At 36.1% G+C, this 18,321-nt stretch overlaps 1 protein-coding gene across 1 annotated transcript in view; it reads right to left on the bottom strand.

Moving 5' to 3' along the window:
* The window catches only part of LOC106086305 (serine/threonine-protein kinase ATM), a 36,011-nt gene extending 19,569 nt beyond the window's left edge, over window positions 1-16,442 (bottom strand). Inside the window, exons 1-17 of the mRNA XM_013250928.2 lie at window positions 16,018-16,442; window positions 15,776-15,943; window positions 15,492-15,715; window positions 15,202-15,300; window positions 14,888-15,133; window positions 14,689-14,834; window positions 13,656-14,625; window positions 11,432-11,609; window positions 7,585-7,763; window positions 7,274-7,400; window positions 5,668-6,189; window positions 5,492-5,612; window positions 5,291-5,435; window positions 4,934-5,215; window positions 2,441-3,106; window positions 2,157-2,351; window positions 1,940-2,096 (exon numbers count right to left, since the gene is read on the bottom strand). Of these exons, the coding sequence (XP_013106382.2) occupies window positions 1,940-2,096; window positions 2,157-2,351; window positions 2,441-3,106; window positions 4,934-5,215; window positions 5,291-5,435; window positions 5,492-5,612; window positions 5,668-6,189; window positions 7,274-7,400; window positions 7,585-7,763; window positions 11,432-11,609; window positions 13,656-14,625; window positions 14,689-14,834; window positions 14,888-15,133; window positions 15,202-15,300; window positions 15,492-15,715; window positions 15,776-15,943; window positions 16,018-16,330 (4,738 nt within the window). The 5' untranslated portion in view covers window positions 16,331-16,442. The remainder of the gene's footprint in view (window positions 1-1,939; window positions 2,097-2,156; window positions 2,352-2,440; window positions 3,107-4,933; window positions 5,216-5,290; window positions 5,436-5,491; window positions 5,613-5,667; window positions 6,190-7,273; window positions 7,401-7,584; window positions 7,764-11,431; window positions 11,610-13,655; window positions 14,626-14,688; window positions 14,835-14,887; window positions 15,134-15,201; window positions 15,301-15,491; window positions 15,716-15,775; window positions 15,944-16,017) is intronic.
* Window positions 16,443-18,321: the final 1,879 nt, after the last annotated feature.

Genomic DNA, 18,321 nt, shown 5'->3' with positions numbered 1-18,321 from the left:
AGATATCCAAGAGATATTGCCAAGACAGCATGTAGTTATGTCTTCGCACTTGTAGGATCTGCGTCTCCTGATGGAGGCGGGATCATGTGCAATACGAGTTACGTTAGGTTAGGTTGAGAAGAGGGTGCAGATATTAATCCGCCCAATGCCACTATGGTAAGCCAGTAATAACCTCGAAAAAGAAAATCTAAGTCAAAAATTACGTGCTACATAAAAAAATCCCTAATTGTTTATTGTTTTCCATACCACGCCCCTAAGTTGGTTCATGTCTGGTATTGTGTCCCCACCTAAGTGCCGGTGTCTGTTAGCCGCGAAAGCCAGGCAATGACATAGGAAATGCTCCAACGTCTCATCATCATCCTTAACATGCCCTACACATGCTATGAATTGCCGCACCGATTTTGCATAAGTGAGCTACTTGTCTAATGTGTCCCGTTGCAAAACCGATAGCTATACTGACCTCCTGCTTACTTCCTTTTAGTAATAGCTTCGTCTTCTCATAATCTGGATGTCCCCATAAGATTTTCGTTGTTGTTGTGGTAGCCACATGTCTATATGATAGCTACTAGCTAGCTACCGACCGTTCCGCTATTCCACAGTGTTAAAAGCGCGTTCGTAGCCCGCGCCCTTTACTAGGACTGCGTCGACCCGAAAGGCTTCGGGTTAACCAAGTTTATTGAAGACAGTCCTCTGACCTTTACTACCGTCCAAACCAAACCGTCTGCTTTTTCATTTCCTCCGTTATGGCCCAGCGGATCGTGGCAGAGAAGGCGTTAATCTCCTTCTTACACTTCAAGACTATTTGACCTTACCGTCCTGGTTGTACCACACCATTTACGAGCTATAGATGGCTTAATTTTAAAATATTTCAATGCTACCTTGGCGTTTTTTAAAGTTTTCCTATTAATACCATCATTTTTTAAGCTCTGTTCCAGAAATTGTATTCAAATACCAGTGTAAAATCAAATGTGTAAGAGCGGAAACAACTTAAATCGGGAGTATTATTATTATTTATAATATTATTTGGTATTGTCTTAAGTTGTGTTATTTTGTCTGTATATCGGTTTATATGACAGCTATATATGATTGGCAAAACACTTCTGGCGCACTTAAGGATATTTTCAATACTACTCAATATAAAAATTTCAGCAAAATCCAAAACAAAATTCTTGATTCGGTCTTGATTTTGATTTTGCCCAAAAAATAATGTAAATCAGGAGCCGAATTACTGCAAATAAGCAACGAAGAAAATCTTTCTAGTCGTAACGAATGAGTATTTTGAAAATTTCGGAAAGCTTGTGTTAAATACTAGAACAGATGCAGCCGCCTCAACTCCTACAGAGCAAAGATTGATGCAGACGTGAAAAATGTATGCCCAGATTGTGATCAGGGACCACACGACATACGTCACCTGTTTAACTGCCAAGCCAGACCCACTCGACTCAGACAGAGATCCCTCTGGATGCACCCCATCTTAGTCGCAGAGTTACTGGATCTTAACATTTAACAGAATCAAGCAGTGATAAAATGTTACTTGATATGAAAACACGGTAATTCGGGCCCGTTTAGTAGTTTCAGTTTAATACCTTCTAGAGGGAGGGAGCCAAAGGGGAGAACTTTGAAGCCCGAACAACAACATGATACTGGAATCCTAGGTCCTTATCTACAAATGTCCAAAACTGTTCATCTACTTACACTGTTCATCAACTTACACATATTTTTCCTTTTGGTGCACTGTGTGTCGGTCGACACTTTCATTTCGAATTCTTATACATTATTTGGCTAAAGTGTAAACTACATAATTTCTTATCAACTTTTATGGTGAATACTGATTTTGGAAGCAAATCAAAAATTATTACTTACTTACTTACTTCATTATTAATTTAATGTTTGGGAAAAAATAAAAGATTATATACATCATTTTTCTTCGTTTACTTACCTATTAAATCTTGGCCATATTTTGAATTCACTAAATATTGGGCCACCTCAACGACATACGAATGTGTGAATGCATTAAAAGTATTCAATAATTTTTCTAGTATTTTATATATACTGTGGAAAAACCCTTCAATGTTCCTATCCGTTTTATCAGATTCCTTAAAAACAATAATATGTGTTAATATACAAATATTTTTTTTATATTGCAACTTGCAAACCTCAATAGGAAAATCATCAGCCTCGAAATAGTATGCCATATACTTTAGATTTAGTGCGCCTATTTCTCCCAAACATTTTAAGGCCTCCAAATTAAGAACATTGTTTTGAGTTTGTCGTACTATTTGCAAAAGATGGCGTACTAAACGATAAAGTAGATTACTTTCCATTTGCAGTTCTCTCTTGTACTGTGAAATCTAAGAAAATGCATTTTTAATCCACAAATCATTGAAAATGAATAACTCTTCCAAATACTGTCAATTGTAACTTTTTCGTTTATACTCACATGTTTCTGCACCATTTTGAACGTATCCAATGAATAATTTGTATTTTCGAGAAATAATTCCAAAAATGTTTGCCAGTTATCACCTTCGTTCTCCTTGTGGTCTGTTATGGATTCGATGATTTTGCGGATATTTAAAAACTTCTCACTATTTGAGAAAATTGTTAACATATATTGTTTATCTACAATGGCTTCCTTATAAGTCGTAATTAAATAGTCGCATATAGTACATAGCTTTTGCTGTTCTTCCTGGCATAATGATATTTTATGCATGTACAACAGTGATTTAGAAATATCACGTAAATGTTTCTCCATAAAATTATTAATATTTTTAAAATTCGAAAGTTTTCCATTAATTCTCTCTATTGCGTTTAGGATTAATTTTCGAAGGCATTCCAATGAAGCCGATTCCAAGCAATGCAGACAGTAGAAATATATGTCACGTAAAAAATAGTAACTTAAATTCGCAGGGATACTTGTATGGCTGAGCGTATCCAGTACCATGTCGGCTAGCGTATAGAATTTATAGAATTGCTTTAGCGAGTCAATGGGATAAATACATGAGCTGCAATTTTTCTTTAGAGCTCCAAAAGTTTTCACCAGCCTTAAGGGATGTTTGGTTACATAATTTAAAAGCACTTCGGGTTTGACATCATCAGTGCGATTATTCTGAATAAAGAAAATAACAGGTAAAAATCGTGATAAGTTCGGCCAGGCCGAATCTTGGGTACCCACCGCCATGGATTCTGCTGAAACGTTGCTCATCTAAACGCGGTTTATATCTGAATTAGTAAAAAAAGAAATCAAATTATGGGTAAAAATTGATTTTTCTTGGGACCTAACGAAGCAACCGTTTTTATGGGGGCTATATTTATTTAAAGACCTATCTGCGCGACATTTGACGTGGTGATGAGAGGGCATGCGTTAACTCCACCTATCAAATTTCAACTCAATGGTATAAAAATTGAGGCGTCTAGGTGTTCAAAAAGTCAAATCTGGGAATGTGTTTATATGGGGGCAAAATCTTCATTTTGACTAATTTGGGTGGAATTTGGCATAAATGTACTTATTTAACAATTTCAACTATAACAGGTAAAAATGTGGCTCAAAAAGTCAAATCGTCATATCCGGGTCGAGGCTTCTAGGGACTCAAGAAGTCACAACATGGAATATATGCCCAAATATAAACCGATGTCTAAACCTATACATCTTTATACAAACGCTATCGATAGCGATTGCAATTTCTACAAACGAAAGGTCATGGCTAGAGATGGGCTTCTACCGGGTAAATACCCAACGCTTGGGTATTTATTGAGTAAATACCTAATAAATACCTTTTTGGGTATTTATAATTTTGCAGAAATCTTGGGTATAAAAACATTTTTCAAAAAAAATTTGATGATTTCGTATTCTTTATATATAAACCTGATCTTCTGATCTCAAAAAGTCGGATTTTAGTTTTATATAGCCGCTATGTAGACCGATCTCTTGACTTAAAGTCTTGAGGCAATAAATTTGTCATTTTTCATCCGATTTCAATGAAATTTGGCACAGTTAGTTCTAGTAGACCCCTATTTATTTCTGTGAATTTCGGTTCAGATCGTAATATATTTGGATATAGTTTAGTTTTAGAGGGGTACCGGAAGCCGCTGTGCCAATTTCATCTAAATAGGATGAAAAATGCTCTTTTTATAGGCTCATTACAGAATATCGGGAGATCGGTATATATGGCAGCTATATCCAAATATGGTGCGGTTAATAAATGGATCTTTTATGGCCTCAATACCCTATATCGGGAGATCGGGAGGTGGTGGGTCTAAGGGCAGCTATATCCAAGTATAGTCCGATCAAAACCGAACTTCACAGAAATTAATAGGGGTCTACCAGAACTAACTGTGCCAAAATTTCTTCGGAATCGGATGAAAAATTACCAATTTATTGCCTAAAGACTTTAAGTCTGGAGATCGGTCTATATAGCGGCTATATACAACTAAAATCCGACTTTATGAGATTAGAAGATCAGGTTTATATATAAAGGATACGAAATCATCAAAATTTTTTTTGAAAAATGTTTTTATAACCAAGATATCTGCAAAATTTTATTATATATATATATATATATATATATATATAGAGTGAAAATGCAAATTTGCGCATGAACATTCTATTAGGGAACAAGGGCAAACAGAGCCATAGATCAATTTTACGAGGCGTTACAAACGGAATGACTAGATAAGTATATAAATGCAAACTTGTCCATGAAAATTCCATTAGAGAACAGAAGTTTTTGGCATGGCAGGGAAGACGTTTCCGACATGGCATAATAACCATAATAACCAGCATTAAGAGAGGATAACCACCGCTGAAAAATTTATCTGATGCTCACGCCAGGATTCGAAATCAGGCGTTCAGCGTCATTGGCGGACATGCTAACCTCTGCGCCACCTCCATGATGGTGAGTATAAAAATGAATATCAAGTTAATACAATTACTTACTATGTACACATTTAGGGTGGACTTGAGACATTTGCAATTAATGTTATACCATTTGGTTGTTTGGAAAAAAATAGGGAATCCTGCAATTGCTTTTGAGTCCGAATCATCGCGTAATACATCGAATAAAGTGAAAACAACCTTCCAGGTATAGGTATCATTTTTTGCCCTCGTAAAATCCAATTTCAATTTGAGTATATTTTTGACGTAGGTTTTCAATTCATTATTGTGACTTTCTGGACACTGATTTATAAGAATAAAAGCATTTATAACTGGCATGGCCGTCTGCAAAAAAGAATGACATTGATAAGCTTAGCATGAACCGTGATTGAGTAATGATCCAATCATACACACACATACCTTTAAAAGATTTTGTGTATCACCATAATTTTGTAGTTTTTGCAACTCCTCTGATTTATTGTACATCAATAAACACGTAATGATGGTTTCCATGTTGTCCTCGACAAATTCGTTTTTGGTTTTGAAACAAAGAAAGAAAGGAAACCTACAAAGTCTTTATGATAGTCATAATTATTATGGAACTTTCAAATTTCATTGTACTTAAGAATGGGGTAAGATTTGGATATCCACCAATGTATGGCACTTGGTATGTTTGGTTTCACCAACGCTTTTATGTCGGTTTCATAAAATTCTCCAATGCGATGAAGCTCATTAAGATCGGCTAGAGTGTAAAAATCACATATAGTTAAAAATCATACAAAGCAAAAGCCAAATACCTTCGGTGAATTTATAGAGAGCACAAACATGTGACAATTCCTGCAAAGCATTCTCACGATGGAAACAGCTGAATGCCAAAAGTGCTACCAACAACTGAACGTTCAAGGACTTGCTATTTTGCAATTGATCCGGGCTTTCCGCCTGCGCTGCAAACACTTGTAATTGCTTCCATTTGATTGTTTCATAAATGCTATCACAAAAATCATAATACAAGTCAACATCGCATTTTGTACTACCCAGCCAATTAATGTCCATTAAAGCGGTTATCGAGTTAATAGCTGCATATTGTACCTCCAGCGATGCAAAAGGCAAAAAATTTACAACCGAAAGACATAAGTTACGAAAATTTTCTTGAACATAAATATTGCTGCAGTCTCGAACTATATAACATATGCAAGTAATGATTTTTGCAGTAATTTTAACGGAATATGATTTGCGGAAAGCAATTTTAAAAAGGGACGACATGGCCAACAGCATATCATCCAAACAATCATCATAGCGCTGAATGTACACAAAAATAGCTAAAGTAGAGAAAGATAAAAAGAAAAAAACAGAACTTGTCAACCAGAATACATTGTAATAATGTGTCAAAATACGCTAACCTGGGCAAGAAAATTAAAAAATCACAAATATTTCGGTCATAAAGGGTATCTAAAATTGTATTTTGATCAATTGTAACTATTTCTCTCCTTTACCCTTTTGTATTATTACGCATTGCATGGGTATTAAAATTGAGTCCAATAAAAGCCTGCAAACACCACTTTTTGTCTATTGGTGAATTCATTGCATTAATGTATTATGCCATCACCAACGTCAGCGTCCGTACTATCCAAAGGTCCCATAAGCACCAACCAAAATCAAAAAACATATACCCCACCATGTATTTTTTATTGTTTAAATTTTGAAAATTGTCCATTTTTTCCATTTCGACATTCGACACGTTCAGGCATGCCATACTATTTGAGGACATTGCCAATACGTCCCTCCAGCCACGCCTGAAACGCTGGTTCGCGAATTATATGTGCGGTCGCCAGTCATTCGTGGAATTTAGGGATAAGAAATCGAAACACCGTAGAGTGAAACAGTGAGTTCCCCAATGTGGAATAATATCTCCGGCACTGGTTAACCTCTACCTTTTCTCGATTCCACCCCCTCCAGAAGGCATAGAGATCGTATTATACGCGAATGATTGTACGATCATGCATCAGGCCCATCACCCATTGATGACATCTGCGATAAGTTAAAGGTCTACCTTATCCAGCTTGCTTCTTATTTCGATGCAAGAAATCTGAAGGTGTCTGTATTTATTGCCCAGAAGCCTTAAGGTAAATTTAAATGATCTAGAGCGAGATGCCATCATGTTTTTCTGAAAATCGGCCGTTCGCAGTTCTACACCACTTTGGGAAGACGTTTTTTCATGGCAATGTACATCCCAAATGTCGGCAGCATTAGGAAGGAATTACCACCGCTGAAATTTTTTTCTGATGTTCTCGCCAGGATTCGAACCATGCATTTAGCGTCATAGGCGGAAATGCTAATCTCTGCGCTACGGTGGCTATTACATATCGACAAATAAATATTACGCAAACACACAATTGTTATTACCTGGTATTATTTCCAAAATTTTGTTCATTATTTCTATATTTGCATGATACAATTTAAATATTGTTTTTAACTTGTTCACGAACCACATGCCAACGTCCCTATATTTTGCTTTTTGCAAACAGAATATCTGGAAAAGAAATGTTTTGTTAAATTATTAGCCATTATAACGCTGGGTGCATACATAATAACCTTAAGACCTAAAATGAGAACAATAACTAGTTTTTCTCCAAATCAAGTAAAGACAATTGTTAGATAAAAAAAAATCGGTTCTTTTTTTCAGGTTTGCATTTAGAATAATATATTTTAATTACCTTAGTTAAGTCTAAAATAATGGATGTTTGTGTTTTAATATTAAAATTAAATCTGGATATATGGGCAAACGCATCTTTGAAATGGCTGGAGCTGGCACATAAATTTGCTAATAGGCACAATATTTTTATCGACACTGCTCCCCAATCGTCGAAATCGGATTCATCTCGGCAATTCTTTGCTAAAAGTAATAAAATTATCAATAAATTTTTTACAATAATTTTATTTTTGTACTTGTAAAGAGTGTGACATGTAGTTTTCATACTGGCCACACTTTTTGTCAATTAATTTATGCCCAGTTGGATTGACATTTAAATTTTATACAATTCGATATAAGTACATGCTATTTGATCTTAAATTTATTTGAAATATATTCTGATCTAACCTAATTTTATATAACATAATAATAATAATAATAATAATTTATATAAATACAATAGATCAGGGTATACATAATTTTTTTTAATTTGATCTTATGTTATAAATACGTTAATATCTGCATTTGACTCATAGACATTATTTAAAAATGATAAATAAATATATAATTTATAAACAGTGCATATATTTATATATAAATTAGCTGGTCCCAAGCCACACCCAAAAATGGCTTTATAAAAATAATTATTATTTTAATATTTTAAAGCTGCACTGAAACGTTCAGAAACGTCCTTCACGGATATTCTTCATTTACCTTATCCAGCGAATTTCAAATACATTTCGTAAAAGTACCATATCGGATACAACACTTCATACACTATTCAAGTTGTTCCCCAGATTTATATGTAAAATATCTAAAGATCTTGGATTTGTACTATACATCAAAACCCATTTAAGTCCAATGTTATCCCGATCAGCCTACATCTAACATATGGTCAAATCAAAATTAGTAAGATTCGCAAAATTATTACGACTCAGCAGAATGACACTTGCTGATACGCGTTCCTCAGTCAGATTAGGAAAGAATCTCTCCGATTCATTCAATACCAAACGAAGTTTCAGACGAGGAGACAGCTTATCGTGTGATCTCTTTAATATCCTGCTGGAGAAGATTATACGAGATACAGATGTGAATAGATATGGCACACTACTCACAAGACAAAACATGTTACACGCCTATGACGACTACATCGATATCATAGGTCGGTCGCCAGAAGTAGTAACTGCAGCCTTTGAAAGAATTGAAAGAGAGTCAGTGAAAATGGGTCTGGTAGTAAATGGAGATAAAATGAAATGAATGGCATCTACTCCCAAAACGCCTTGCAAAGGCTAGTTTTTAGTTATTTTTTTGGCAACACTGGTTTAAACAGCTCACGCATATTTTGTTTTATTGCCAAACATCTTCAGTTTGGTCTAAAATTTAACCATGAACCGTCTTACCAATGAACAATGCTTGCAAATTATTGAATTTTGCTATCAAAATGCGTGCTGTTAAGTTCATCGCGCGGTTCTTCCATTTTACGACGAAGCTCATTTTTGGCTCAATGGGTACGTAAATAAGCAGAATTGTCGATTTTGGAGTGAAGATCAGCCAGAAGCCCAGAAGCCTTGCAAGAGCTACCAATGCATCCAGAAAAAGTCACAGTTTGGTGCGGTTTATAGGCTGGTGGCATCATCGGACCGTACTTCTTCAAAGATGACGGGAATCGTAACGTAACTGTGAATGGTGAGCGCTACCGTGAGATTATATCCAATTTTTTTTTGCCCAAAATGTAGGAACTTGAAGTACATGACGTGTGGTTTCAACAAAACAGTGTCACATGCCACACAGCACGCGTAACAAGGGACTTATTGAGAGGCGAGTTCGGTGAACATTTTAATTTTTTGTGGGGCTATGTTAAATTTCATGTCTATACCAACAAGCCCGCTTCAATTGACGCATTGGAAGACAACATTGAAGCATTTATTCGTGAGATACCGGCCGAAATGTTGGAAAGAGTCAAAATTGAATTAAGCGGATGGACCATTTGAGGCGCTGTCACGGTCAACATTTGCATGAAATAATCTTCAAAGATTTCATGCATTTTTCTGAATTTTTTTGTGTTTCTTATGAAAAACTTTCCTATAGCTTTTAAAAAACCACCCTTTACAACTGAGCAGATAAAGAAAATGGAAAAAGTTGGGAACGGCAACTTTGAGATAGTCAGCAACTTTATCTACCTAGGCACAACCGTAACCGAGCAGTTTAGACAAACGAAAATCACACTATGAAAGACACATACATACTACTCGTGTTGTGTTGTTCCGATGCATGAGTACTTATGATGGAGAGTGTCGGCGTCGTATGAACCACGAACTGTATGAGCTGTATGACGACGTTACCATAGTTAAACGTATCAAAATACAACGGTCGCGTTGGCTAGGTCATGTTATTAGAATGAATGTTATCGCTCCAGCGAAGAAGTCTTTTGAAGGCGAACACGATGATTCACGCAAACCAGGACGGCCAAGAGCCCGTTGCAAAGATCAAGTGGTGAGAAACATCTCGAAAATTGGTGTCAGAGATTATAGAAGGAGCGCAGAATATCGAGTCGGTTATTTAACCCCATATTGCCTTTGGTTTATGGGATGAGGCGTCCCCTAAACACTTGGTCCTACATTTGTATATCAGATTCGTACTCTACTACCAAAATTCTATTATACTGGCATGGTCAGTAAATAAGTCCTGTTTGGGGCGTTTTGAGGAAGTGGTAGACCACAAGAAATTTCGTGTTCTACACCCTAGTACCTTTCACTTGAGCCCCATATTGCCATTGTCGGTAATATGTGCGGTTTAGGGGTGTTTTGGGGAGTGGAGTGGTCTCCCCTTAGCTCACTTAGCTCTGAAAAAATATTAGCATTGTATTCTACTCTTAAATATAATTTGTTTGACCCCCATATTGCCATTGGATTAAAATGAATCTATGGGATGAGGCGTCCCCCATCCATAGGCCCGAAAAAAATATCAAATTCGTTTTCAAATCTCAAATGCCTTCTATTTGAGGCCGTAATTGCAATCATCAGCAAATATGACCGGTTTGGGGGTGTGCCCTAAAAACTATTAACATCGTGCTCCACTCTCTTTAAGATATGTTTTGTTGTTTTGGGGGAGGGGCAACCCCCAAACACTTGGTTCTATATTTGGATATCAGATTCTACTCTCAAATACCTTTTATTTGAACCCCATATTGACAAGGTAAGTAAATAAGTCCTGTTTGGCGGGTGTTTTGTGAGAGAGGAGAACCCCCAGAAACTTGGTCCCGAAAGTGGATGTCAAATACCTTTTATTTGAGCCCCACATTCGGTAAATATGTCCAATTTATGGGTGTTTTGGGGATGGGCGGCTCCTCAAAAACTTGACTCCATTTTTGAATATCAGATTCATTTTCCACTCTCCAAAACCTTTATTTGAGTCCCATATTGTCGTTATTGGACTATAAATATATTTTGTGGGTTTTTGGGTGGGGCGGCCCCCCAAGTTACTCTATCCGAAATTTGGATATCATATTTTTCGCCTTAAATCGCACCAACCTTCTCCCAGATCTGACGTTTCTGAAAATTAGGGTAAGGGCAGGGTTCGCCCTCCCTTCAGACATCAAAAAATGTAGAACCCTATTTTCAGGACGGGACCATAATGCACCATCTGTGAAAATTTCGAGAAATTCCGTTCAGCCGTTTTTGAGTCTATTCGGAACAGGCAAACAAACACAAATTTTTATATAAGAAGAAGATAAAATATAACTTCATAAATCGACATTCACGCAAAACATGCTGCAATACATTTTAAAATAAAAAATTTAGAAAATGAGAAAAATTGTAATCTAAATCTAATTGCGGCTCTATGAATTTATTAGGAAGATGATGAGTACATACCACACAACTTCAGCGATAAACCTAAAAACTCGATCATTTCCTCTATAGGTTGCCTTTCCAAATATTGCAGTAGCGTTATATTGCTCGTAAAGCAGATGAAAATATTTTCCAAGAGATTTATAATTTCACCTAGAGTTGCACGCTCGATCGTATTTGGTGCATTATTTTTTACTTGCAGCTTTAAAAACAAAATAAGAAAATATGTAAAAATAAAAAAGAAAAATGTAAAAAAATAATTATTCAAAATTCTTTTTGTAAAAAGTGTTATTCAATTTATTGGAAACAATAAATATTTTGGCAATAAATTTTGACAATAAATAAATAACCACAGGCAGACTTCTCGCATATTAATGACTGTCTGGTTAATTTTTTAGCTCGACAATGAGCAACTTCCTTCGAACGAAGTGCTGCAGGCCAACGCCACTTAGTTGGGAAGTTGTATACGTCTGAAGATCTCACAAATGTTTGCTAACAGTAGTTCGAACCCCGAACCCTAAATAGATAATGCTATCTTTGGCTTTCCTCGTCTCGAAAGAGAAACAAAGAAGAATTGTAAAATTTAATGATCTCGCCCTAACAGGCAAAAAACTTGAAAAACAGAAAAATATAGTTTGAAAAGGCAATCCAAATTAAGGATTATTTGTAAAATAATTCCAAACTTCACGACAGCACTAAGTTTTTGCCGGAATGCGAAATTATATTTCCTGTGCAAAACACCAATCTCTAGCGATCTAGCCTTACGGCCAGATAACTGATTTTATATTTTGAAAACAGTACAAAATATAAAATCCTAATAAAAATTTATAAGTAGCAAAATAGTGTTTGATAAACGTCAAATTGAAATCGAAAATTGGGGAGAACCCAACAAAAACTCTTTTTCGGAACGTAATTGAATACTTGTTTGCAGCTGGTATGGTAATGACAGTCAAATGTTTTCCATCCCTAAAAAGACGAGCTGGCGAATATTCAATAGATTCTTGAAAGACAAACTTTTCAAAATTCCAGAGAGATTCTTGAATACGACTTTTAGAGTACCTTACCCACAAAACACGCTTGAAGAAGAACTACCCATCATACGGATCAACTTAGCAGTACAATAAACCTGGCCTGAAGCCACAGCTCGAGTAAGTAAAGGGTCATTTGAACCCAACCTATATAAACGGTGTTAAGGCACGTTTTCAAACGACTGCAGATTCTCTTGATTTCCTCCTTAAAACGTACTTCTGGGGTTGTACAGATGAGGCCATTGAAGTGCACACCATGACAACGCAGATTGAGAACAGCATCGAGACCGACAAGATCCAACCACTTTAGTCGGGTTTATGTGCCGTAATCGATCCAGGATTATTCGTGGCCACAGTCAAAAGGTCCAATCGCCGCGGAAACAAAATGGCCATTGTTTATTTAAAGGCGCCAACAACTTGCCTTGTCATATTGAGCATCATAGGCACTCAGTATTTGTGCAAGAGCCTGTGCCCGGCCCGGCCTCTCACTGAGACTCTCAGCATGATACCGCTGATTGTCCGCAACTGCCGTTGCGGAAACACATCATAAAATTGTAGTAGTTATTTAGTTATCTAAATGGAAGTAGTTATAACTGAAATGAAAGTAGCATATCGATTGCTTAGTATAAAAAGGTCTAGCACGATTTTTGGTTACTGTACAGAGGATGGCCTTTTTTTAAAATCTTTATAAATCTGTTATTTGTAATTGAAACTTTGAAGAAAAATGTATCTAAAATTTGTCTTTCAGATTAAACAGAAAACGATGACTCGAATTTCAGTTTCTTTACAATAGAAGGAAAAAACTTAACTTTGGCCTTTTTTTAAATCGGCCTCTCACTGAGACTCTCCCCTCGATACCACTGATTGTCCGCTACTGCCGTTGCAGCATTCCCCTATCCGCAACGATTGGACGCGCCAGGTAGCTCGCTGCTAAGATTGTCGTGACAGTAATGAACACCACACAGATCGGACTTCAATGTTCCAACCTGTGTGGTGCTCACAGCTATCCCGTGCCGGGAGAAGTTAAAGTATATATTGGAAGTTATATAACCGTTCCCCCAACGATTAGTTCTATACATCGTAATGACCTTCCTACACAATGGGATCTTGCCAAGGATCACTCCAACTACTAGTCCACCTCAACAATAGCAAAAGAATGGCATTATATTAAAAAAACAGCAACAACAGATACATACAAAGTGTACAAGTTATGTAAATACCTCCAAATGACTCAGAAACAATCCAATACGCTTAATAAGGGGACATTGAATAAATGAATTGTCGTCAAAGACTCCATATTCCAACAACGCCTTCATCAGCAGTGACATCTTTTGCAATGAAGTTAAATCCTCCAAAATATCTTTGCACGTGGTTCCTTGGGTAGTATCAAGATTCAAGCAGCGCATCAAAAATTCATAGTTATTTTGAAATAGACAGTTTGAGGAAACCGCGACTTCACCATTTGATTCCTTGGAAAATGATTTCAATTTTTGGCCATGATACTCCAAACATAAAAATTTTCGTATGTACTTAAATCGCAGGTATTGCAGGTTGTTATTTACATCAACTTTTTTGGGTGTAAATTGTCTCAACGTTTTATCACTCAAGAAATTTATAACAGCTATGGCACATGTTTCGGCAATTAAATTTGGATTAATTGGCTCCACATTTAACAAAATACTTTTTGCCTCATTTCGATCCTTATCGCCATAGAGCCAAGTTATGCATTGACTTACAACAATCGAAGTTTTGTCTAAACCAATGGAGTCGGCATTTTTGAAAATATCTTGGAGAGTTACAACACATTCTGATCGTCTCAGACCAGCATTGGTCAAAAAAGAACTTATTACCGTCGAACAGTGGTCAATCGAAAGCTTATCGTGAGCAATAAGTTTCTGAAGAATTATTTGCTTCTCCGAAATTACATCAGGACATGAGGATGTATCACTAATAAGTAATTGCACTACTTTCAGCCATGCGTCTTGACAATAGTTACAAGGTATCGATCTAGTCGCAAGGAATTCTTTTTCTTTATACAAAAGTTTGGTCAGTAAAAAACGTACGCTACGCATATTCTTGGCGTTGGTGTAGTGTTGCAATATGCTTGCAGTTGCGTTAAGTAATTGCTCATAATTAGCTATATTTATGATGTTATCGATTTCATTTGCTATTTCAGCTAGTATGGATAACCTGCACATATAATAAGTATAAATATGGGTGCAGGATAGTGTATTTGAACAAATTTTTAGTTACCAAATATCGTTGTATTTAGATGAGAAAGCCTGTACGAAATCCAAGATAACTTCCAGTTTATCTGCCGTTCTGGATATTTTTGATTTGGAGACAGGTTGCTCTTCGTCCATATTTTCGCTACTTCCACTCTCCATCTGCCAAATAACCTTGAAATAATTCATTAAAAAATAACTTCATATGACATAATTCATCATATTACCAAGTACATAACCAAAGCTGACATCTTTACGAAAGCCTCTAGACTTTTATCATTCTGATGCGATCGACTAAGCTGATATTGACTACTTTTTCGCTCCTTGATTTCCATTTCTACTAAAGTTTTGAGTTTTCTCAGAGTTTTAGACCACGAAACATCAACCGTTATATTTATAGTGGTAGTATCACCTTGTTGCATATAAGGATATAATGTTTGTAGGGATATTAGCACGGATTTGAAAAGGATTTCCTAAAAAGAGTATGGTAGTTGAATGGCAAAGATGTTTTGTATACCTTACAAAATATGCAAATACCAACCTTGGTTTCTAGCTTCATATTATATTGATAAAACCCAGTGATGAGGGGTAGAATTTTTTGAAGACCATTACAGATAGTGTTGTGGTAATCAACAGAATGCTAAAAAACGATTACATAGAAGCGACATTTTTTACAAATATTAAACACATTTATTATTTTTAGCTATTCATTATGTTTACTATTTATTTACTTGTTTTAATTTTAGCTTAGTATTCAAGCCATTTTTCAAATTAACAACAATGTGTACATTGTTGTGAGGGATTTCACCAATCAGGAATATCAAAAATTACCTGTGACACCATAAGGTAAAACAATTTAATAACATCTGCTTTTTGTCCATCCTTGCTAGCCTTATTTGCAAATTCGTAGATTTCCGGAAAGTAATCAATAACATCTGCGCTCATCTGCACATGGTCGTGAGACAACTCAATCGTTTTGGTGATAGCCTTCAAGGAGGAAAACCGAAACAGATCATCAGTGCCCTTATTCGTCTCAAAGAGATACGACAAAATAACTGAAATGTCGAAACATAAGATCAGCTTCTCTTTCCATAAAAATAGTGTTGAGTACTCACGGCTGTATTCATTGACTTTCAATTCCTGTACATATTGTGATGACTTGAATAGACCTTGGACTAAAATGCTTAAAAACAAATCATTAAAATACAGAACAGCCACACGGCTTTTAAATCCGTCCTGGAATGCATTATACAGCGTGCTCTTTGTAAAAAGATGCTCTGATTCTATGAAACAAAAGAAACAGAAAATACCGGTCATAAAACAATTTTATTATTAGGGAACTTAGGAGAGAGATCACCTTCTAAGTTATAATTAATTAACTTATTAACGATGGCGCTATAAACGTAATTTTTATTTAACATCGCCTGATTTTTGCCATCTTTGCATTCCTCTAGCTTAATTGCATGTTTAATTGTCGCATCTATAGCACTGTTAAATATAGTTGTCCAGGAAACATTATCCCGGTCTTGCTTTTGCAATTTTGCAAATAGTTCATTTTTGGAGGTGCTAAGATGATTCTCCAACTGCTCGGCAGCTTTGTTGCGAGTGGCCGGTTTGTCAGAGCGTAATTCGGCGCACAAGGAGTTGATCAAACAAATAAGACTGGACATGTTGTTTGTACCATTTAGAAATCCTTTTTATGTAAAAAATATTAAGACGCACACAATTATTAAATGTTAAATCTAGCCAAAATCGGGACATACAAAATGCCCGCGAACAGAGTACAAGGCCGATGCCATAGTGCGGCGACCAGTGTGCACTAAAGAAGACTAGGTCACTTTCCCAGCAGACATAATTGCCCATGACATATTGGGTTGCCCAAAAAGTAATTGCGGATTTTTTAAAAGAAAGTAAATGCATTTTTAATAAAACTTAGAATGAACTTTAATCAAATATACTTTTTACACTTTTTTTTAAAGCAAGCTAAAAATAACAGCTGATAACTGACAGAAGAAAAATGCAATTACAGAGTCACAAGCCGTTGAAAAAAATTGTCAACGCCGACTATATGAAAAATCCGCAATTACTTTTTGGGCAACCCAATAATTACCAGGTATTGTACCGTACCGAAATGCACCATAGCACACAAATAACTAGAAATGGCGCGAATTAGTAACAAACAAAAATCAGAGTTGCACTAATCACTGATTTTGACAGATAGTGCACTCAATATTTTGTTGTTGGGCAACTGCCACTACCTGTAAATACTTGGCACAGACTATACAATCAAAATTTTTTTTTCTCCCTTTAAGTATTTTAAGTACTGTACCGTACAAGTGGTACTGAGTTCTATGAGCAAAACATTAGCGACATGTCGCTGCATCCACAAAAATTTCCCACAATTTTGATTGGAAATGTAATTAAATGCTCTCGAAATGGGCCGAATCAACTTTGCTTCAACACTGTTGTGTGTTGTTGTTTGACTTTTGTTTGTGTTCTAACCAAGACGGATTAAAAAAGGTTGTCTTACGCGAACAGCTGTTAACAGACGGCCAAATTTGACGGTATTAAGATGACAGATTTTTGTTTGAATTCTCTTTTTTGTTATCTTCATTCTCGCATATTCTCTGCTCATGTACGCACACGCACGCAAAATTCGTTGTGTGTGTTGGCAAAATGTTGTGTGTGTTGGCACAATGTTGTGTGTGTTGGCAAGACGTTGCCAACAATTTTCAGATAATTTGACTACAAATATGGTAATCTGCATGAAAAAAATATGCAAATTATTTTAAGAGATAAAATTACAACTCAGTTTCAATCCATTTTCGTATACTTCGAAGTTATTTAAAAGTGTAAAAATCATAGTATTGTAGTTCAATAAAATCTCTACCGCCAGATTCGCTGTTTCATCCACTCCAGACTACTAGTCTCTTATTTGGTTTCATCGCTAACGACTATTTAATTTGGGTTTATTCAGAGTCTGAACCCAATCAAAGAGCCAGCGTCAAGTTGTTTTACATGCATTTTATATGGAAAACAAAAAACCGCCGCGGATAGAGTCAGAGTCTGGCGTCATGACGCTGAAATTTACTGCCTGGTTCACTAACCTCTTTTTACTTAAGTGAGTCGAGTCACTCACTCCAACATCTGTTTTTCCTCAATGAAATGAGCTGGTTTTGACACAAGGGCGAAGGTGGTGAACCAGGCAGATAATTAATTATATTTTGACAGCGTCGCTTTCAATGTTCTCTTCTCTCAGCATATATCTCACTACAAATGTTGCCATATTTTCATGAAAATTCGTTACGTTGCCAAAAATTTTCAAAGAATTTTACTAAAAATATAATAACCTAACAATAACAATACGAAATTACAGATGTTTGTGTTCAATTTACATAGAATATACACATGTTTTTAATGATAACATTGCAGTACAGTTTAAATGCATTTTCGTGTACTTCGCAGTTATTGAAAATTGTAAAAACTGTAATGACTAAATAACAACTTGCCACCCGTCACGTTGTTTCTCTTTCATCCCTCAAATTTGACTCTAGACTCTGCGTCTCTTATATGGTTTCGCCGCTAGCGATTTTTTTTTACTTTGACTCTTTGGTTGGGTTTAGACTCTCAACGAAACAGTCTCCGGACTCTTCGGTCGCCG

This window comes from Stomoxys calcitrans, chromosome 4, assembly GCF_963082655.1.
Source record: "Stomoxys calcitrans chromosome 4, idStoCalc2.1, whole genome shotgun sequence".
NCBI classification, from domain to species: Eukaryota; Metazoa; Arthropoda; class Insecta; order Diptera; family Muscidae; genus Stomoxys; species Stomoxys calcitrans.
Note: the sequence above shows the minus strand (reverse complement) of the source record. Positions and strands in the feature narration are given on the sequence as shown.